Source organism: Pleurodeles waltl, chromosome 2_2, assembly GCF_031143425.1.
Source record: "Pleurodeles waltl isolate 20211129_DDA chromosome 2_2, aPleWal1.hap1.20221129, whole genome shotgun sequence".
NCBI classification, from domain to species: domain Eukaryota; kingdom Metazoa; phylum Chordata; class Amphibia; order Caudata; family Salamandridae; genus Pleurodeles; species Pleurodeles waltl.
Genome location: NC_090439.1, coordinates 1,150,204,537 through 1,150,228,026, shown reverse-complemented (window position 1 = coordinate 1,150,228,026; position 23,490 = coordinate 1,150,204,537). Strand labels below are relative to the sequence as shown.

At 43.9% G+C, this 23,490-nt stretch overlaps 1 protein-coding gene across 2 annotated transcripts in view; it reads left to right on the top strand.

Annotated features, from left to right (window-relative positions):
- The window catches only part of LOC138282986 (secreted Ly-6/uPAR-related protein 1-like), a 176,178-nt gene that overhangs the window by 71,206 nt on the left and 81,482 nt on the right, over positions 1 to 23,490 (top strand). For both annotated transcript variants that reach the window (XM_069221078.1, XM_069221077.1), the window contains exon 3: positions 17,800 to 17,877. In XM_069221078.1, coding sequence (XP_069077179.1) covers positions 17,800 to 17,877 — 78 coding nt within the window. The remainder of the gene's footprint in view (positions 1 to 17,799; positions 17,878 to 23,490) is intronic.

Genomic DNA, 23,490 nt, shown 5'->3' with positions numbered 1-23,490 from the left:
TGGTTATGGGTTTTGGGGTGGTAAGGGCATTTTTCGGTTTTAGGGTGGGTATGGGTTTTGGGGTGGTAAGGACATTTTTAGGTTTTAGGGTGGGTATGGGTTTTGGGGTGGTTAGGGCATTTTAGGTCTTGGTTTGGGCCTGGGTTTGGGTTGGTAAGGGTATTTTTAGGTTTTAGTGTGGGTATGGGTTTTAGTGTGGTAAGGGCATTTTTTAGGTTTTAGGATGGTTATGCGTTTTGGGGTGGTAAGGGCATTTTTTGATTTTAGGGGGGGGGTATGGGTTTTGGGGTGAATCAGCACGGGTGTACCAAACATAAACTAACAAACTATTTTGTCACTTTCAATGTATGATGGAAGCAGTCAGGGGTTCCTAGCACAACACCATGCAAAAAAATAATTTGTGACCATGCATTCACCAAGTTCAGGGATCCCATGATGACTCATTATCTTATGAAAATTGCTTGGCTGTAAAGTGACACAGATGGCAAATGCATCAGCTCTGTACCAGCAATTGTGCCCAAGGCAAATTAAAACACACAGGAACAATGAACATAGGGCCAGATATTCTTTTTTTTTAAATGTGTAGCATTTGCTTCATGTTTTTACGCTACAGCTATGGAAAGTAGCACCAAACATTTAGATATTATCCAGTGTGCATTACTTGGGCATGCATAATTAATTTAAATGCTGCACAAAGCAAGTCACAGTATCAGCCTAAGATATTACTAGAGGTTACGAAGAACTTTGTACGTATGGCCATGAATACAGTTCAGACATGCATTCCAAATAATTGGGGACTACATTAATTCCTTGCTTTAGCATGAGAACTACATCTCATTCCTGGTACACTCACAGGCTATTAATAAAACATATGTTTGAGCCACATTACCATTATCTATTGACGTCAAAGCAGCACTAATTTACAAGATCAAGTTGTGTTTTGTAAGTTTGTGCAGCTTTTGCTTCAATAAATGACGGTAATGTGTAGCAAATATTGTATAAATCAGGGCCACTGTACATTTAACTTGCATTCCACATGTCCACAAACATTGCATGCAGCATGTCAACAAATCTGCTTTGTACTCACCAACAGGTCCACCAATCACCAATCACCACACCCAGGTGGTCCAGCAGGTCTTGCTCTCTAGCCACAAGGTCAGCCCAGCGATGTTGGACTTGGTGGTCGTTGTGCTGGCTGTTGAATACTCTCTTCAGATGGAACAGCACCTTGGAGCACCTAAGCTTCCTCACCTCGGTGTGATACCCCTCTATCACCCTGCCACCAGCCTCTAACATCAGGAGGAGGAAGTGGCACACCAGCCAAAGGAAAGCCCCCAGCTCCTCACCCATTCTCCCCAGACGTGGCTTTCCCAACATGACAAAAATAATAGGGATAGGAAAGGGAAAAAGGAAAATACAGGGAAAGAAGGAAGGAAAATGAAACTTAAAGAACCCACAAACAGCCCAACAATACCCCAACTAACAATACCCACTACACACTTCCAACAGTACCAAGACAAAATTAGACACCAAAAAATGACAAAAACACACTTAACCTGATTTACTGAAACAATTACAAACACATCAGAAGTCAATTTGAATGGCACACAGGAGACAAAAGCACAACTGGACATACACAACTCTCAATACAGCCACACAGGCTAGAAGAATCACAGACTGCAAAGTGAAAGTACACCCACTGTACCATTTCTGTAAACAGGATATCCTATTACATCACTTCCTGTCTCAAATGCGGTGCATTTATATTATGATGCGTGAAAATTTTATGATACTTACGGGCTTTGCGGCAAACATTTTTGACGCATATGCTTAAAAATTACCCCGCATTCAAAGATCAATATATTTTTTTGGGATAACCAATTTCATGGAGTGCAGTGCTGGAATTACCCCTAGGGACCAATGGATGTATAATGGCTGTGAGTGTCATTTTTCAAAGCATATGCAGCATATTTTTACACATATGCATCTTTTTTGACACGTTTGCGTCAAAATATCTGTCTTTAACTGTGTTTGTGTCATTTTTCTCATTTTTAACGTACATGAAAGCTATGCAGAGATAGGCTGTTAGGGCCTGCTGTATGTGTCCCAGTGTTTGGGCACATGTGGCAGACCACACTACTGCGGACCATAATACTCATGCCGGATTTGCACTCTTAACAGACGCAACAGCAACCCAAACATTTGGAATCAAAATTGGTATTCCCTAGTTTAAGCAGGTGGTGCATCAATAGAGGATAGCTAGGTTAGCAATTTCAATTGTTGTTGTGCCTCTGTGTGAACGTCACAAGACGTGTTTTGTATAATGTGCTTGTATGCATGTGTTGTTAATGTGGATAACCATCAGATGCCATTCATTGAGGCACATCAGTCAGGATATGTGTTTGTCATACCCGTAGCGTCTTATGCTGTGTGAACTTCCCTGACTTTTGGGACAAAACATCTCCCATAACAAACTGTGCAGAGGATATATAGAGGACGGCTGATAATGTCAATGTTACAAGGGTAAGCCATCACATGTACTGGAAAGTTGGATACCACTTCCTGGTCACTTGTTTGTATACTACCCATTAGTCAGGCATTTGAACATGCTAGGTAGGTACAGTGTTTGTGACACAGAATCCCAACAACAATTAAAAAAAGTTATGCTACACCACAGTTTGAATCATATAAAAGACCTATATTTCTCCTGTGGCAGTGGAGGACTAGCAGACCATGCTGCATGTGTTCACATACATTCCATTGGTTCATTGCACAAAGGTGTCCAGTTCAAGTGTGTGGACATGTATACCCTGTGTCAAAATTGGCCTCCATGTTGTCACAGTTACGTGCAGGTCTAGTCATAAGTCTGTGGAGCCATTCCACACATTAACAGAGTATCCTTTGAAGCAGAATTAACGTAAAGCCAAAGATAAATTGACGACACACACGGGGATCTATGGCACTGCAGATCTTTTATAAGGCTGACAACAAGGCAACCTTGGTGTGCTCAAAATCTTTATGGATCAGTAATAGGAAACAGGCAGGTGTCATCACAACATTTGTACACAGGGTGGCCTCTAAAATTCCCACTGCAACAGGGAACATCAGTGCCTCTGTGCTGATTGATCTCACAGCTAGTCACCACGCAAGCCCCATCAATCGTTTGTGGCCTATGTGAATCTGTGTGTGGATCGTCAGGGCACAAACGTGTTTTGTCCTTTCATACACATTAGCAAACATTGGGGCATATTTATACTCTGTTTGCGCCGGATTTGCGTCGTTTTTTTTTACGCAAATCCGACGCAAAGCTAACTCCATATTTATACTTTGGTGTTAGACGCGTCTAGCGCCAAAGTTCTTGGAGTTTGCGTCATTTTTTAGCGTGGACACCTACCTTGCGTTAATTATATGCAAGGTAGGCGTTCCCGTCTAAAAAATGACTCCCAGGCCTGTGCGCCTTATTTGAACTCCCGTGCAAAAATGACGCATGGGAGTGGGCGGGCCTTAAAAAATGACTTCCAGCCGCTTTTGCATAATTTTTTAACGCCTGCTCAGGGCAGGCGTTAAGGGACCTGTGGGCTCGGAAGGAGCCCAGAGGTGCCCTCCCATGCCCACAGGGTCACCCCCTGCCACCCTTGCCCACCCCAGGAGGACGCCCAAGGATAGAGGGACCCACCCCAGGGACATTAAGGTAAGTGCAGGTAAGTATATTTTTCCGTTATTTTTTTGTGGCATGGGGGGCCTGATTTGTGCCCCCCTACATGCCACTATGCCCAATGACCATGCCCAGGGGACATAAGTCCCCTGGGCATGGCCATTGGGTAAGGGGGCATGACTCCTGTCTTTGCTAAGACAGGAGTCATGTCAATGGCGTCTGGGCGTCAAAAAAAAATGGCGCAAATCGGGCTGAGGCCAAAATTTTGCCTCAGCCTGACTTGCCCCATTTTTTGACGCCCAAGCTCCATTTTCCCCTACGCCGGCGCTGCCTGGTGTGAGTAATTTTTTTTTACGTACACCACTCCGCAGCGCCGGCTAATGGCGGCTAACGTCATTCAATAAATACGGCGCCCGCATGGCGCTTTGGAATGGCGTTAAAAATTTTGACGCACAACTGCGTTGGCGCAGTTGTGCGTCAAAAAGTATAAATATGGCCCATTGTTTGTTGTGCTGGAGGCACCATACCCAATCCATGCATACAGCCATGGTACACTCTGACTGTTTGGCACTCATGAATACATGAAGCCCAGACAAGGGTTGGAGGCTGGATTAGGCAATTTGAATACATGTCCCAGACCATAATACGATACGTAAGCTGATTAAACTATACTATACATTTGAGGATTCATTGTAGACCTACCATACACAATACCCCAGGAGGAAAGAGAGGGCATGGAAAGCAACTATGAGACAAATGTAGCCACAGGGAACCTCTATGGTTAACGCAAAGACAGGAACCAGTCAGGCTAACAGAATGCAGGCTCTGTCAGGAACAAACATGAACAAAACAAATACACAGTGAGCAGACTCTGACTGGGAAAAGCTGAAACAACACTGTGGGAACTAAAAACTGTATTCGTGCTGTGGGCTGCAACGTTACACAATCCCCCAAGGGCTCTGTTACACAAGTGATTTATATGCCAATGCACAACAAGGATATTCAGAAAATAGCAGCTTCTAAGCAGTTACAGGCAGCAGCAATGGCAGTGCAGGTTCAAATGGCTGGTCTGCATGGAAGTGCTCACAGGTGTGTGCAGCTTCAGTCTCTCACATGTCCTGTAGTTGAGAATCAAGTTCAAAGGGCCAACTGTACCTTTCACATGGGAAGCAATGGACAGCTGATTACAGGTCCTACCGACTACCAGGCAGTGCATTATCGGACCTGAAGTCCATGCAGACTGATGAACTATGACTATGGCATGCCATACTGAAGTGGGAAGTACAGCACACATGAGTCAGAATGGGAGTCTGGGTGTGTGTAGATGAAGGTTATCAGGGTACAGATAGTCTATTTACAGGGCCCCATAGAGAAGGGTGGGCAGAGACTGAAAACATGGCAGTGGCAGGACTTATTACCTGGAATGGACTGTGCAAGGCATGTCTTGTGAGCAATGCTTGTCATACCTGAGGCACACGTGCTATCCATTTTCAGCGTAGTTGGACTCCTTGTTACACATGATCCCTTCAAAGATAGCTGATGTCACACTTACTGCTGTCAAGGATCTGGTCATTCCTGTTAGCAATACAGTAGCACATCCACTGCCTCATGTATGAAACATTTTTTTACCTTATGATTGATGGTGTCTTAGTTGTGTGTAATTTTCTGCAATGAACCATGTTGGCAACATGGATGTGTGTCATAGCTGTGGTCCTCTGATTTTGCCCTTCACATGTGAATTAGACAGGACATATGTCATTTGCACTGTCTGTGATTTTGGCTGTACATTCATACCCATCAAATCTGATGTGTCTTTTTCTGCATCCTAATCTGTATTTCTGCAATGCTCCATGAGGCTAAACTCGGATTATGTTTCTTAGGGATCATGTGATGCATAAATAATTAACCAGACAATGATTGAGTAATGAAGTGAGGTGTTTAGTGACATTTGGTAAGTAAGTAGTGATGGTGACTATAGTTAAACAAAGTTTTGTACAATGTGTTGTCTCTGACGCAATCCTGCTGCAGTGTTTGGATGGTCCCACTCATGTTGACGAACAGCATCCTCCTCTTCCTCCTCTTCAGGCATTTGTGGGTCTGGTTCTTAGAGGGGAACGTTCCTCCTTACACAAATGTTGTGCAGGATGGCACAGGTCAAAATGATCTTGCAGACTATTTCAGGTGAATATAAGAGGCTGTCTCCAGTGATGTCGAGGCACCTAAATCTTGACTTCAGGATGCCAAATGTCCTCTCTACTATGGTGTGCGTCCTCCAATGTGCCTCATCATAGGCATGCTCTGATGCTGTGCTTGGGTTGGCAAATGGGGTCATGATCCATGGCTGGATCCCATAACCTTGATCAGCTGAAAGAGAGAATGAGTGTAAATATTTGGATGTTGCTTACACCTTGATTATCACTTTGCATGGCAGTTGTTATCTTGTGTCGTCTGTGACTCATCTGTGTTTGTGTTATTGTGTGGGATCCTAGGCTTCTAGGATGTTCTTTCAGCATTGGGTTGTTTACTTATCTAAACTGGTGTTTGGCTGATTGACCGGATATCAGCTGTATATTTCTAAACTTGCAGTTCATTGTGTATCTTCCATGCATTATGTAATGTGAAAGAAGTGTCCATGTGCCTTCACTGGAGGTGACATGATACTTCCACACACAGAATAGATTCCACTGTGGTGGTAACACGGTTGCACTATATGGCCAGAACATCCCATCCAATTCAACATATGTACTAGCATGTGAAAAACAAGAGTGAGGCCCTTTGATTTGGCCAGATGACAATGTACAACACATCTCCATAAGTTTGCAGCACTGCACAGTTGACAGTGCACAAATATTTCATGTGTGACACGTTCTATGCCAAGCTATTTTTGTGCCCTCACCCAGTTGGCTCACGTGCAAACGTGTACCTACACTACTGAACCTGGTCCAGGTAAGCTGGCTAACTTGGTTGTGGGGGTGATGGTTTAAGTGTCATATGGTCCATGTGCCTGTACATCTGTTGTGTATATGTATAATTGTGTCAATCCATATGTGTAGCAATATGCACTTTGCACATCAATATGTGTTCTTAGCAGAGTCCACTCCCTTATTGCTAGCGGTGTCACCAGTGATGTGAGATATTGGTACTGCCTCAATGATTCCATGTCACCTTCATTAGAGTCAGCATCATCATGCTATGTGTCTCATGGTGTTTGACCTGCAGCGAAACACATTACACACCCCTTACACAGTGCGTATTGCTTGGAAGGGTGTGTGATTGAGTGCTATTGATGTGATATTGTAAGATTCATCTTCCAAGTTGTACTGCCAGTTAAGGCCATGTGAGTGTCACTGTTTGGTTTTCAATTGGTCCCCTGTGGCTCTGGAGTGGCATCTGTTGTAATTTACATCTGTCATTTGTCCATAGGTGTGTATCCCATTGGGCCAGGATATCAAGTATGACTAGCAGTGTCACCACCTCAGTGTCTTCCTGGCCACGTGTCCATGTAGTGGTGTATGGGTTGTATATCCTACAGGGTTGCTGTGCAGTGTGTATATAACTAGGTTTCTGTACTTACCAACAACTAGGCCATTTCCATATCATCCATCCTGGAAGTGTTGATTGATGGTGCAGTGGTGGAAGATGAATGAATCATGTACACTGCCAGGATACTTTGCCACAATATTGGTGATCAATCCCTGGTGATCCACAATGGCCTGCACATTGATGGAGTGTGCGTGCTTCCTGTTGCGGTATAGATGCTCGGTTGCAGCAGGTGGCACAATCCGTACATGTGTGCAGTCAATGGCACCAAGCACGTGTGGAAAGCCATTCATTTGGTAGAAGCCCTGTTGGTCTCCTGCTGCTTCTGCTGTGTGTTGGGGAAACTGATGTGACGGGGTGTGAGGGAGATGATGCATCCAGTACCTTGGGTAGGAAGGCAGAGAATGAGGGCTGTGAGATCCCGGCAACCAGGGCACCAGTGGTTTGAAAAGAGCCACTTGCCAACATGTGGAGGACTGCTAGCAGCTTGGTCTCTGGTGGAATGATGTGGGGTGTCTGCAAGCTAGGTGCCAACTGTGTCTCAGTGGATGATGTCATGTTCTCTGAGGCCCTGAAGGGTTGTCCTGGTCCTGAATATCCTCTCCTGCTTTCTGTGTTGCAATAGCACCTCCATGTTTTCCTTCTGAAACTCTGATGTTGCTTCTGTGTGTTTTCCTTAAGTACTGGTGTGTTTGCCCCATTTTAATGCCTGTCCTCAAAGTATAAATATGGTGTTAGTTTTGCGCCAAATTTGCGTAAAACAAAATGATGCAAATCTGGCGCAATCAGAGTATAAATATGCCCCGTTGTGTCCACAAAAAGGTGACAATTAAAGTGGTCATCGAGGTAGCTCAGCAGTGTCACAGGCTTCGATGTGAGGACATGAGGCTGGAAGGAGGAGTCAGAGCCAAGCCAAGTGGCCACTTGAGTGCTGGTGCACTGGATCGAGCAGTGGTGGTGCTTGGAGATCAATTGGAGATGACAGTGGCATCTGTTTACCAGCCTACTGCCCTTTTTGCACTGGCGAGGCAGCCGGGAGAACCAGGAAGGGTCTCTTGGGGTTGCCGACAGGACCACCATATTGCTGCTACTAACACATAAACACCATGGTCCCCACGGAGGCGGCGGTGCACGGTGCATGCCGACAATATAAAAGGAGGGAGGAAGGGAGGAAGGATTAAGGAGGTGAGGAGGCATTAAGAAGCAGTAAGTGGCAGGAAAGAGGCGAGTGAGGCTGTGGGAGCTGTGTCAGGTTATCCCAGTACCTGAAGCGCTGGTGCACTGGACTGTTCCTCTCAACTGACTGTGAAGCCATGCCTCACTTCACTTAACGTTTACTCAAGGTATATCACAGGCAGCTCGATCTGGTCCCTAACTTTGGCTAAGAGGGCACTGGGGTGTTTGGGTGCTCCATTCACAGAGTTTTGTTCCCCTTCCATCTGGTGAGCGGGCTCATGTCCCCCCATCAAGGACAAATACACATGGGAGAGGGTGTGGTGGCGGTGCCAACTCAAGAGCAACCCTTGTAAGAATCTGCATGGAAGCCCAATTCAAATATTATTTACCTATCATTGACCACCAGGCATAATCCGGGCAGCCAATAGAATAAGACTCAATGAGGTTAGGATGAGTAAGAAGACCCCTCCCCAGCAAACCAATGGAAGGAAAGCACAAGAGGAAATCGCAGTCGGCTGCAAAACACACAAAAATGCATCTAGGCTTTCAACTCATAGAGATTGAGTCAGATAATGAAGATAAAGCAAGCAACTTCACCAGCGAGTCAACTGTTTACCCAAAGAAACACTGTACTGTCTCTCTCCAGCTTAAAATATAGTCATAGTTCTGCGTCTTGGAAAGACACAGGTTCGGTCCTCTTTACAACCAATAGTAAAATCCAAGGCCTGTAGCCCCCTCTTCGGCTACTAGCAATAGCCACCCAGGTGAGGGGGAGCCCAAAGAGGCTTTCTAATGCTAAGGTAGAAGGAGGGTTGGGAACCAGCCCAACCACTGCTACAACTTTGTCAACCAAGCCTCATAGCTGCCAAGACAAACTGGGCTAACTTTCTGGGTGTATGTCATTGCAGCAAGCAGAACCTGGGGGTAGTCACACCCAGAGGTGGCCAACACGGCTATAGTTCAATAGCATGAGACTCAGTCCCTCCACGCCAGGGCTGCAAGACACAGCAACAGGGTGCAGAACTGCAACTAAATGAGACACTAACCATTACCCAGAAGGGCAAGTCATCTCCTCTGGACACAAAATTTAGGATACTGCAACTAAATCTAACCTCACCATTAAATGAAAACAAATTATATCACTCATTCCCTGTGGACCCAGCTCACTAGGAGAAACTTCAAGGGCATGAAGTGGAAGAGCAAGGATTATTATCATACTTGGGCACTCCAGAATGGGAGGACATGCTAACAGCCTACTCACACAAAACATCTCTGCCACCCAACTCGACAGTCTGAACACAAGGCAGGGCAGTAGCCCCATTGTGCCACTGGAGGAGAAAAGGCCAACCTTGGCAGGGAGGACCGACCAAGCTAAGATCAAACAGGTGCAGATAGCACCGCGGCATCCCTGTTAAAAACCATGCAATTCTGGTGAAGTCACTTCAATATCAATCAGATAAAATTGAGGTTTAGCTGACACTACTCAATACCTTGGAAGTCTTCATTGCGGGCATTGATGGGAAATTAGGCGATCTGAAGTTACTCTTTAACCAAATACAGTCTAACTCACTTGGTGCACAAGTTAGCTGTGGAAGTGGCCCAATTGTGAACAAATTATCTTCCCTCCCTTCCATGCTTAGTAGTTAATGCAAGAAACAAAAAAAAATTGGGCTTCAGGCAGTCACACTATGCCACCATATGAAGAGCAAGCTCCCGTACGAATTCCGTCAACCAGTAGCATAGAAAAAACACCCAATAAAATAGCAGGAGGTAGTGGGGCAAGAGATCAAAATTAGCAAATGAGCAACCCAATTGGCACGGCTATTTCAGACTGCAAAAGGGATCTTGGTATACTTGCTAAAAGGAAACAGCCCCCAGAAGGCATTTGGGAAACCAAAACAAATGCAAGGCAAATGAGTGTCCAAAGGAGGAAAGACAGAACACAAAAAGCCCTCAAAATCATTCAGATATCTCTACGATCTTCAGGCCCACAACAGCACGGAAAGAGAGCACTAAATTGAAACAGGACAGTTGATCTTTAGAGTTTGCAGGGGGGTCCTGAGGAGACACCAACTAAAGAGGTTTCACATCAGAAAGAGGCAAGAAACCACCTAGACCCTTCAGTTTCTACCCACAGCTGTGTCACCTTTTTATCTAGTGCACTGCCTTTGCAAGTCAAAAGAGTGACCCTCAGAGGAACCAACAAGGGATGAAAGCCAAGGAGGTGGGCCAAAATGCAAAGCAATAGCTACCAAGGGTACTGCTACACCATCTCCCTCTTTTGCCATCCCTGCCCCGGAAACAGCACAGGGGGAATCCAGTGCTGGATAGCAGGTATCCTCAACCAGGTCCAGTTGGCTGGAAACAGTGTATACTGCTGAGGACACCATAGCTCAAACGTTCATCATCAACAGACCTACCGCTGCTATGTTAGGAGGGGAAAGCCAAGAAGAGGGAATTTATAAGCTGTCCGATCACCATAGTCATTCTGCTCAGCATACAGATGGTACACTCCCTCAGACTCAGGTTGCACTTAATATCTGTAATATAAGGGCAAGTGGAGAGAGCCCTGACACCTGGGACTGAATACAACCCAAGCAAGAGAGCTTGAAAACTATGAATTACCAATATGAGGAGGCAATTATTTGGCAATTAGATACCAGTATTCTTATTTTCAAACCAAACTACAAATCAAGAGGTAAGGGTAACATCTCGAACAGAAGGAACATCCTTCGACTGTTATCTCATATTCCTTACACAGACGGTCTATGTACAGTGGATCTCCTGGCAATAGAATTCATCCACTCCGACTCATCGATGCAGAAGGAAGATACCATGACAACGTGGAGTACCATCTTAATCGCTCAAAAAATACTTGCTGAAAGAGCTTCTTTCAAGAATTGGTGTATAAGCATCACCCTCTTCCACAAACCAGGTTACCCCTCCCTGCTGTTACCTCTGGGCCAGGTCAGTGAGCAAGTTGGTCCGAACAATCAAACATGCTCTGTTGTTAAAGGTGCTCTGGGGTACTCACCTAGGAGGATGAAGACAAGGGCAGGGGCCACTCCAGTTGCACACAGTTGCACTCGGGTTGTAATAGACCCACATTACCTGGATACTGATCCTAGGTGGATCTCCAGGACAATCAACAATCGAGACGGGAGTCAATGACAAGCATGGAACAGAACGGAAGACACAGTGCCCCACAAATATCCCCTCCGGCTTTGTTCATAGCATGTTAAGTCTCATTAGTAAGACTTCAAACCAGGACTTCCTCCACTATATCTGAACTTTTGATATTATCCCGATGCAGGAAACCTAGCTGGTGGAACCATTCCATCTGCAGGGATTTATGTGCTTCTTCACGCCTCCATGTCAGAGGGTCAAAGTTTAGCCTTTTACAGGGCTGACTAGCAACTTATGTTTCATTAGCTTGCATTGTTTCAGCCAGCCCCCTAGATTCCATTCTTTCATCTATTATTGCTACATCCATCCTAAGCACAAAGCCAAAGTAGCTCTGCAGTTGGTCGAACAACTGGTGAAATACACAAGTGAGGATGAAAGTGTGAACATTATCCTCTCTGGGGGACCTATATTTCCTTGCCACCTCATCAGATTAATTTGTGCCGGTTCAAACTTCAACCTGGGACATACCTGTGCAAGGGAAAAATAACCAGAGCTGCGCAACAAAGACTGGAACAGACTTACTGGGCGACCTGGAACATCTGAACTTAAGAGCCTTGAATGGCCAATTTCAGGAAGATACTCCATCAGCAGCCTCCTATTATTCTATGTCCACCTGCACGACGATTGACTACACCTTTGTCTTCCTTCCATTGTTTGAACAGGACGCCTCTTTTCACTTAAGGGACAGAGTTGATAGTGATCATTGCCCTCAAGAGATAGTTTTATAAATATAAATCCTCAATCTCAGTACGGTGATCTTCCCCGCATCAGTTGTAATTAATTTTGTTGTGAGGGACATATTTTGTATTCTTCTTGAAGCCTCTATAAAGCCCATATTCTGCTGTTAATCTGTCTGTTTCAACATCTCCTGTTGAATTGTGGGTTTTTGATCACAGTGGTTGTACTTCCGTCTTGCTCCTGCATTCTTTATGGCCTCTCCATCTTTCCCTTGCATTGCATTTTGTCTGTGCAACTCTTTCTTCTCGGTGGCCTACTCTCACTCTCAAAAAAGTAGGTCAGTTGCCAAATATTACCTTGTGCTTTGCCAGGAAGAGAAGCATGTAGTGTAAGCACATTTTGCTGATTAGTATTCACATTGCTAATGCTTGTGTTGTTTCAGCACTTTTCATCCATACTCTAGAAAAAACATTATATGGTCGGATTTGTATGCCACCTTGACAAGTTTTTTAGAGACCCTTATGTTTGCATCTTGTTCCTTGTAGTTGAGCCTTTTGAGCATAATCGGTGGTAGAGGTGCTCCTGGAGCCAAGTGTTGCACAAGGGCTATATGGGCTCTTTCCTCTGCAAAACTGTGGGCCAGTTTTCTTAACGGCTTAAGTGACTGAAGCCATTTCTCTAGGAACTGCTTGGGTTGATTCCCCTACGTTACCTTGTCATTCAGAGATCACTCGGTCTGTCTCCTCCTTCTGTTTATTCCAATCTGTACTCACATGTCTTGGCTACAACCTAAAGATCTGTGATGTTTTACTTACCTCTACCCATGTCTTTCTCTGGGTAAGAAATCCTCACTTCTGCAGTCCTGGTGGATCAGGATTACGTTGATCTCTATGTCTCCTATTTAGTACTCATATTGTCTCTTGGATTTAATGCATGTTATTAGTGGCTGCAGAGACCATATATGTCTTACATCTCTTGCCTGCATTGCTTTCCAGTGCCTTGACTGGTGCATTATGATTGGGTTCAGCAGTTGACCTGGTGAATTTGTCTAACTTTCCATTTTTTATTGGCACTCCCTCCTACCTTTTGGTCCTCCTTGTTTGGGTCATGGTGTGTTCCAGTGTGAACCATGCTTCCAGGGAAATTGGGGAAAGAGCTAGGCCCTTGCCGACTAGCTTGTTTGGCAGTTTGAAAGCCTCATTACAGGGTCCAGTCCCTTACAGACTGTAGCCCACAAAACTTCCAATCTATATGGCCCTCCATCAGGAGCCAGGGAGCAGCAGATCCCAACATTGGACCCCCAAATCAGTAAGGTGTCAGGTGTCGAATCGGCTTATGTTTTAGCACAATCAAATATTAGAACATTCGAATGTTGGCATGTCCATTGAAGACAATGGACTGCTGCAGGCTTTTACTGGCCAGTAAAAGCCCGCAGCGCCAACATTCCAATGTTCGCTTTGTTCACAGCAACAGCTGTGAACAAAGCCTCACGGAGCCAGAGGGGATTTTAATCCCCTTGGGCTCCGTGAAATTTTTTTTTTTAATAGAACATTCTGCCCTGAGTGGCAGAATGTTCTAATAGCCTTAGAACCCGCCATAGCGGGCTCTACGGGCTATTAAAGTCCATCTCCCTTGTTAAATGCGAGGAGTGGGCCTTTAATAGCCGGTAGAGCCCGCTACGGCTGGTTCTAAGGCTATATTCGGGCCCCCCACTAGGATGCATTTCTTCTCTACCCTCCCTTATGTCCGTCCATTCTGCATCTGGTTTGAACCAGCACTCTGCCCCTCTCACATGGCGGGCCTGTCAAAGGGAGCAGTCGACTCTTGCTATACTCCAGGAGTACCAACCTCCTGATGTGGCCATCAGATTACAGGTCTATTCTCTCTCTGTGGACAGTTTTACAGAGTCACCACTACCATCTCTGGCTCCAGGATGTCCTCTGCAGCAGCCATGTGATTCTCATTGACAGGTGGGAGGGGGTGGATTCACCAACTGTTACTTCTTCCTGCCTCTCTGTGTGCCCTCCTGGAAAGGGACAAGGCACATGGGTGTAGTCCACAGGTAGACTTCCTGTTGGTTTATGCCCCAGCTCCCGCTCGATGAAGTCCCCCAGCCATCAGCTGTAAGACTTTAGGTGGCAGATGAAGGAGAGGACCTTCCTTGTGACCTCCAAATTCTCTCTCTATCGCATGGCACCGGGGGAGAGGCAAAGGGATGGCCTGCGGTCAGGCCTCAGATCAACCATGTCAATCCAACAGCCTTGCCCGCTACATCAGGGGCACCACAATGGCTGGTGTGTATGCTTTTGTTTATGTTTATGGCAGTCTCCGCCGGTAGTAGGGTGATAATGCCTCCAGAGCCAGGCAATTGTTGCTTTTCATTTGGGTTGATAGGAAATCTGAGGGAGTCCTCACAACCAAAAGGGTCAGATTTGTAAGCTTCGGAAGCAAGGACTTAGTTCAATGCATTAACGGCGAATTTGAAAGCCATTTGGACTGGAGCCCTTACACAAACCTGCTGAACAAACCTAGACAGGCAATGATTTCAGGTTAACCTCAGTCCCTCTAAATGAGTTCAGGGACACAGTGGCAATCCCAACAATCTTTTGGCTATGAGTAACACTGTCCAAACATAGCAATAAGAAACAAGGATGAGTAGGTGAAATGTCTATTTCGAACTCATTAGTCTAGTGCATAATACATGAACGCAACCACACAAAATGCAAAAATAAAAACAAACATTTTATGGTCAGCGAAAAACAAGACAAATACTTGTAACATATTTAGAAAGTTTCTAGCATCCTAACATCCTACAGCTATTTGTAAACACTATGCTAAACCTTTAGCTTAAACAAATAAATTGCAAAAACTGCCTTTCACGTTTCTTTGGACGTATTGCAAAGCCTACCTTTTGATTAGCTGACTGCAGCTATTCCTTATCCATGCTTGTCCAAGAAATCAAAATCTGTTTTTTTGGTGAGCGACCACGTCTGCACACCTCATGTCCTGTGACTCAAATAATGCGACTGGGCTTAAATAGACACCGGACAACTCCACCTTCATCAGCAGAGGAAATCCAGGACAGGAAGGGGAGGCATTCAGCCCTTGACCAAGTAACTGACAAGCACGCAGAAACATATTAATGATTCCAGGAATGATTGCTAGCAATTCAAGAGCACCCTAACTACCATCTCTCATTTAGGGGCACTGTCCCTATTTACCTGGATGGTAGTTTGACCTGAGAGTTCACAACAACCATTCTAACAGGGATCTGCCTATTTTTATCTCTTCTGTTCTAAATCCAAGATATTCCTTAAACTAACTGTGCTGAGAACATTTAATTTCAGTGTTTGATTACAAGGAAAAGTTCCCCTGTTTCCCCAGGTTGGACTAATTACCTCAACTCTTGGGTTTTGTACACCTTCTGTTTGACATCTGATTTTACGCGGCATGTGTTGTACTTCACTGAGTGATTTGTTTTATCACACTGCGCAAAGTGCATGAAATACAGCATCCTGGCACACATTTGTTTGGCTAATATGTTGTAGAATGACAAAGGGGCATTCATTCATCCACAGAAAATTCCAATGGCAAGAACGCCTATCAAATACAAGTAATCCTCATACTCTGCATTCATTTTGTCGTATTTTACTATATATGTTGCATGTGGCAATATTCTGTATATGTTACATGTTGCATTGTCCTAATAGAGAGTAACATGCATAGCCAGAGGCGTGAGATCCTGACAAAGGCCGCTGACCCATATGGGAACTCTATAGTAGCTTAAAGGAGTTAGTGGTTTAGCAAGGGCTGTATGATCAGGGCCTTAGCCTATCGACATCTCCTATGTATTAAAATTAACCCAGCTCATCCCACAATAAAGTGCTTTAGAGGTTAGCTCTAGACCGTTTTGCCTCTTCATCTCTAGCCTCTACTATTTCGACCAAAAAACCCTCGCCCCCACATCAAGTGGTTCAGCCCAACCAGGCACATACAATGGCCTGGGTGTGGGAACCCAAATGATGAAGCATGCCTCAACCTGTGGGTGAGGATCTTTCATTTTCCAGAGAAACATCTCCACGGAGTTCGTAGGCAGACGAGGACAACTCATAGCCCTACTCTTTCTCAATTGTGATATGTGATTAAATTGAGCAAAAGATGTGTGGATTCATGAATCTGGAGTAATGCAACACAGCAAACATCACTGTGTTGAGTTACTCTGCCCTGTTAAGGCATTCCATGAGCGTTGTGTTGGTGGTCCCATGCAACTCCCATGGATTTTGACACATTCCCAGATTTACAAGAAGTTGTAACCCCGGGAATGCGCCAAAATGCTACGCTTTCCCAGGGGAGGAGCAGCGGGGAGAAATATCTCTAGTTCTCCTCATTTTCTCCTCATTTTGCAGCACACATAGAAATAGGAAAACCACACCATGGATTCTTATTGTGCAGGAAAGTGCCCCTTCCTGCACAAAAACAATCCAGTCTGCGACATAGGGATCCTTGCACTATGGTGCAAGCGTGCATTTGTCAGCAATCGGCAGCCTACTGTGCACATTTCTGCCCTTTCTCTGTGGCGCAGGGCAGCACAGCACGTCACTTACTGTGCCGCCCTGCATCACCCCTTAGTTACTCGGCATCACAGAAAAATCTCTCTCATGAACAGTAATTAGGCAGCTTGCTCTTTGTAACCCCCGAAAGGGCTTTTCTGAAGTGTAAAAGGTTTTATATACCACTCTTCAAACGTAGGTAGCATGGCACACAAAGCAGCAGTCAGGAGAGGGCCACAGAACTGTTTGGCATTCTTGATGCTGAATATGGTTCCCATACTGCACAAACTAAAAACGACCAGGTATGTTTTCTGAAAACACTAGTCTGAGTGTATATGTAGGTAGGAGAGGCATTTTCCTAATACATTCGTTGACATTAGGCATGATTTACCTAGATGTTCCCTCTAAACATGTCTGAGCCATAGTGGCAAACTCCTACTGTATGCACCCCCTTTACCCAGAACATACAAACAGCACCGAGCTGGGTGGATAAGGTGGGAATTCTCTTTTAAAAAGTTCTCATTATGCTATCAAGTAGTGATCAATGACACTGGTCCTTTCCTCGAAGAGTCCACAGAACAACAGAATATACAACCGTTTTAAGTACAGATAACTTTATTTTTTTGTAGGAACCTGCACTTGCCTCTGTTTTGTTAATTTTAAAAATAGAAAAAAAATTATGGGGGGCTGTAAATCTCCTTCACTAAAATGTTGTATTAAAAAACAACAACTGAGTGTAGGTCTTTCATCATGCTTGGGTTGCTCAAGCAGACGAATGAGAAGGCAGAAAGACCCCAGAATGGGTGTCTGCACGGCAGCCAGCAGAGATCTTGAATTATCTGGAGTTTTCTCAACTTCCCTGAAATGCCTTCCTTCCAGTCTCCCAGCCACCTGGGCTTCATGCTAAGTTTACATCATGAGGTTAATCTGGGATTGGATTCAACTACAGGGGACTGAATTGACGTTTATATGGTATTAAAGAAACCTATTGACCTTTGAGTTTCTTTCTTCCAGGTGTGCGGCAGTGTAAGGATGGTGGCAGGCAAAAAAATAAACAAAGGCCCCGAAGAAAACCTCACCAACTTTATACAAGTAAGTACTGTCCCTGTTTCAATTGACGATGGCGTGCAATATAGAACCACATGCAGTGGCTAAACAAAGGCCCCGCAGCCCCCGCAGTGCGACAGGGACCCCGAGCTCCGAATGAAAACGGAACTGGGCAATGTGCCGTATCTCTGAAGTTTCCACACAACGAGCTGCTTCCAATGCCACATCCAGGGGACGCTGAGCACAGCTATTCTCTGTACCACTTAGGCATGCAGTTCTTACTTGTGTCTCTCCTTTGCCCTTCTGTTTGATCCTCCTTCCATATTTGTCTCAATGAACAGTGGTGGAGGTGAGACATGTCCTCTTTGAAGGCCTTTCAATATGTTGCCCCACTCATCAGTTGTTTCTTGGTTGCCTGTGTTAATGCGTCCTTTTATGTTAATTTATTACCCATTAGGACTTGTTTTAGGCCAATTAATCTTTTGACCCAGTTGAGAGACACCATAGGACGAGATAGTTGATCAATATGTCAATCAATATATCAATACAGTAATGTCATCAATATTTATCACCACAATACATTTCATTTTAGTCAAAGACATTAATCAAATTAACGACACAACCATGACCTTTCAGCCATGAATAACCACATTTTTTAATAAAATTTTATGAAGTTTATTCCCTATTAGTTACAATCTAAAATTAAGTGTGTCAATCTCAAAGCCAAGAAACATAATAGCATAGTTACGATATGGCAACTTTGGTAAGATTTCAATAAGGCAAGAATCATAAACATCAGAATATAACACGGCGCAAACATAGATCAGAATGCAGCAAATATCAAATACGCGTCAGGTCAACATAGCATAATGTCAGTCGTTTGTCTATTTGCGTCAATTTGATGATCACCTGTCCTAACCACTAATTAACATTGGCATGTTGGGCTTCATGCAAAACAATTTAGAACACCAATTTGAAAAACATCTAACTATGGTCTCTATCAAAATTAAGCAGTTGGTACCTAGAAAGGACAAGCAAACAGACAAATTACAAATTGCATTGTCATAATTAACCTCCAAGGATTAGGTCAGCACACAGGATCAGTCTTCGTCTCCAGGACATCAGTCAAAATGCCATCAGTCTAAACTCAACTAAAGGGCATAGGGACACTTTCCTCTTAAGGAGGGGAAGTGTAAAATGGGCAGTCTATGGGTGAGGATGGTTTTAATAAGTTTCAAAGTCACCAAACAGAGTGACAGAGTTTCTGGATAAAATCAATAGCATTCCCTACCTAATTCTAATGACCCTTCTGTGACATGGGTTTTTATCCCTTTTTCGTAGTACATTCCCCCAAAATTCTATTGGACATTTATTATACCCCACTATCTCTAACCTATCAAATTTAGCATTAGGTAATCCCAATTGTCACCCCACATTAATTCATAGCACTTTGATTGGTCTTCACAATTGACGTCTTCGGAGGTGGCACGTCCGGTGTTACTTCACTCTTTGGCACATCTTTTGGGTCAGCAGATCCATTGTCCATTGGTCTAAGTGACCTTGTACATTTCAATAATCTACATTTGTTTCAATTTGCACATAACCTTTTAAACCAAGGCACCAGATATGCGCTTGGGAACGGAATCAGCATAGATACATTCCTCTTCCAAGTTGAAGAAAAAGAACATTTGCAGGGTCATGGCTCTTTGCGAGTCAGCTCACTGGAAAAACAGAAAAAAATGCTTTTAATATGAGAGCTGGGTAGCTAAAACCCGCAGTTCACGCTAACTTAAGGCCTATAAAGATTTTCAATACAAATGCAATAACATAAATGGTAATATAAGCTTAATTAAACATAACATAAACGATTTATTCATCATTATTAGTTTGTGTATACATTGGCGGTCATTTACCGTGATCACAATTCAGGTGCACGTTTAAGCAAAACCGATATTATTATTGTTTTCTATGAAGCATCATTATACATTGATATAAGCATTTTATTTTAATATAGGTTATGTAAGCTACGCTCTCTCAGTCCCTCCTCTGATGATGCTCGTCATCACACAAACCTTTCTCTTTAACCCTTTATTTAAATTTTTCACTTTACGCATAATGCGCATGTAAACATCTTGTCCCTTATGTGAACTCTCCCAAATTTCATTGAACATTTTCTCTCTTTCGCTTTCTTCATTTCTCCTGGTTCTTTTGGTCCAATTTCTCTTAATTTTATCATTAATTTTGCATGCCTCCCATAATCCTAATAGACAAGCCAGAACAATTAAGAGACCCATCAATATTTTTGCAAGTACCCCATTCCAAATGTTGGTAAACCAGTTCCCTACTCTGGCAATTCTTTTTCCAAATTTCTCCCAAACTCCAGGTTCTTTCAGATCCTTCAAATCTGCACTATCTCTAGTTAGGTTAGTAAGCATACCTCCAATCTTTTTACTAATGTCCGGAATGAACGAGCAACAATGGCGCTTTTTGAGCATCTTGCAGACCCCTCCACTCTTTGCTAAAAGAATGTCTAAGGCAAGCCGATTTTGAAGAGTCATAGCTCTTTCTGCAGCAAGTTCAGTATCCATCAGGAGTATAGCTCCTGTAAAATTTGTCAGCATGTTATCCACAATAGTAGACAACTTTTGAATCTTCATAGAATTCAAGATAACCCCTACTGAAGGGATTATAGCTCCAAATATATCACCAATGACAGCAGCCACTGATTCTCGTTTTTGTCTAGCATGTTGCAATTCAGATGTTTTAGGTATTTGTTTTAAGTCATCAATCTGGTAAATCTTTGGGAAGACTATCCCCAAATAACATGTCCCATACCATCCCTTAGGGGGGTCGCAATAAGCAATAAGTCAACAGATGTAATAGATCCCAGGGATCGCTGGATCCTGTCCATTCAACATAAATGTCCACTTACTCTGAAACAAAAACACATGTCTGCATTCACTTATTCCCACAAACAAATTGTCCTGCTCAGATTTTGGCCTATATATACAAAGCCTACCTACATGTAATGCATCTATAGCTAGTTTGCCTTGTGTTTTGATCGCGGTGTAAGCATAATCATTTGCATATGTGCGTTTCTCTAACCCTTTTTCTAATCTTTCTTTCAATGCTTTGATTCTATCATCAGTGTGATCTAAAAAGCTTTTCTCTATAGGTGACAGTAAGCAGGTCAGATTATTGTGATGTGCATAAGCAGTTCCAAATGTAAGCGTCGGGTCAAAGAATCCTCTAACTATTTTTATATCATGTTCCTTAGCTAGCTTATTCAAAACTCAATCACAGGCACAAAAGAGAACACAACATCCAGATTTGAATAAAAGTATTGAACATGCTCTTGATTATAGAATCTGGATAGTAGGAAACTACAGCTAATCCCATACGTTAGGGGAAGGCTATGATAGGTGACCCCTTCTTGCACAGACAAAGGAATCTTGGTACACACATGACAGTCTTTCGCATCCATAGTCTCCACATATTCATTCAGTAAGCGATAGAACACATTAGTAGAAAGTTCCCCCTTTGAATTAGTTCCCTCATGCAAGTGTTTTGCATCCTGCTCAAACTTCTCCCATGGTGTTAGTGTTGTAGTTTCTGGTTTTGAAGTAGCGTTAACAGTCATTTTCTCCAACCACGACATTCCCACAATCACTCCCACAATTATTATTGCACACACAATACCTATTATAAGGCTTAACGAACCACACACCTTACTTCCCTTGTAACTACCTCTATTATAAGCCATGTCTGTATAGAATCAGAAAGCAGAATAACAATCAACTAGAGGATGATTTTAGAACTCTTTTCTCTCTTGCTCTCTGCGTGTTTTTACAGCGTTTTCACTCGCTCCAGGATCCCTTTGTCAAATCAGGTTAGCAGCTTGTCGTAATCAGGTTTTTCAAAGTCAAATCTGGTTCTAGTGTCACATCCGGTAATTTATAGGTCTCTTTCTTAGTTTTCAATTTCGATTTTTAACAAAGTCTTTTCCTTTGAATTAATTCAGGTACCGTAGTATTGACCTGCTACTTCTCGATCAAAACAGAATGCTAGGAATTCTTGTTGCCATTCAGATGCTGTAGCATACGCCCATTCAGGGCCTGTATATCTTCTGTTTGCGACTCTCTTTCTCTTCAATCTGCGTTCACCTTGCAGTTCTCCTTCACTTAGGTCTTCCACTCGGGATGTATCAGTTTCCTCTATTATTGTTTCATCTGGTATGCTTCTTATCCTTAAAAGTGGTTTCTCTGGCCAGTTATCACCCTTATGCATTTTCTTCCGATATGTCTTTTCAGGACGTTGGACAGCACCCTCCTCTTGTAATATGGTGTTTTCACTTGATGGACCTGCAACTGGCTCAGGGGATGCTGGTACACCCTGATATCTTTCTATTATTTCTCCTCCTTCTTCTTCTTGATCTGTAATGGGTTCAAGTTCTAACCCGTATCTGTCTACTTCTGGGAGAACCTCTCCTTGACTTAGTTCTCCTGCCGCCTCCACTGAGATAGGCCCCCTGTCACCTCTCTCGAACTCATTCACTGTTTGAGGGACGAGGCTGTTCTCAGTGGGCTCTCCTGCAGTCTCAGTTCCGTCTGGCCCTGAGACTTCTCTTCCTGGAACTGTTGTGCCGGAAACTTCAAGTTCCCCTTCAGCAGGACACGTTACCTTCTTTGTGTGACTGGCATGTATCCAATTTGGAACGCCTGCAGATTTCACGGCAGTGGTTGTTGTCAAGATTACTTGATACGGCCCTTTCCAGCGTGGCTCCAAACACGACTTTCTTACGTGCTTTTTGACAACCACCCAGTCACCAGCTTGTAGAGTATGACCTGGATCTCCAATCGGTGGCAATGTGTTAGCCTCTACCTGGTGAGAGAAAGAGCGAATCACATCAGCCAAACCTTTGCAGTAGTCCAACACCATATCATCTGTGATATTCACTAGAGCATTCGCAGGTACTGCTGGCAACCTCATAGCTCTACCCATGAGGATCTCACGGGGGGACAGACCTGTTTTCTTGTCAGGGGTGTTTCTCATTGACATCAGCACTAAGGGCAATGCATCTGGCCATTTCATATTGGTAGCTGCGCACATCTTTGCCATTCTTGATTTCAGAGTACCATTCATTTGCTGAACTAGTCCTGATGCTTCAGGGCGATAGCTACAATGCAGCTTTTGTTCGATGTCTAGTGCGGCACGAAGGAGTTTAATCACCTCATTGTCGAAGTATCTGCCCCTGTCTGACTCTATAGAGACCAGAAACCCGAACCTTGGTATTAGTTCCCTAAGCAGCAGCTTTGCAACTGTGAGACTGTCATTTCTACGTGTGGGGTAGGCTTCAATCCAGTGACTGAAAACACACACAATCACCAACACGTACTTCATTCCTCCACAAACAGGCATCTCAATGAAGTCCATTTGCATTTTGCTGAAAGGTCCACCAGCTCTCCCAATGTGGCTCAAAGTTACCACAGTCCCTTTTCCAGCATTCATCTGTTGACAGACGATGCACCTATGACAGGTAACCTCTGTGGCATGTCTGAACTTTGGGTTGAACCAATCGATTTTAAATGACCTGATCATTGCATCTCTCCCAAGGTGAGCCTGTCCATGGTATAGCCTGGCAAACTGGGACAGAAGGCT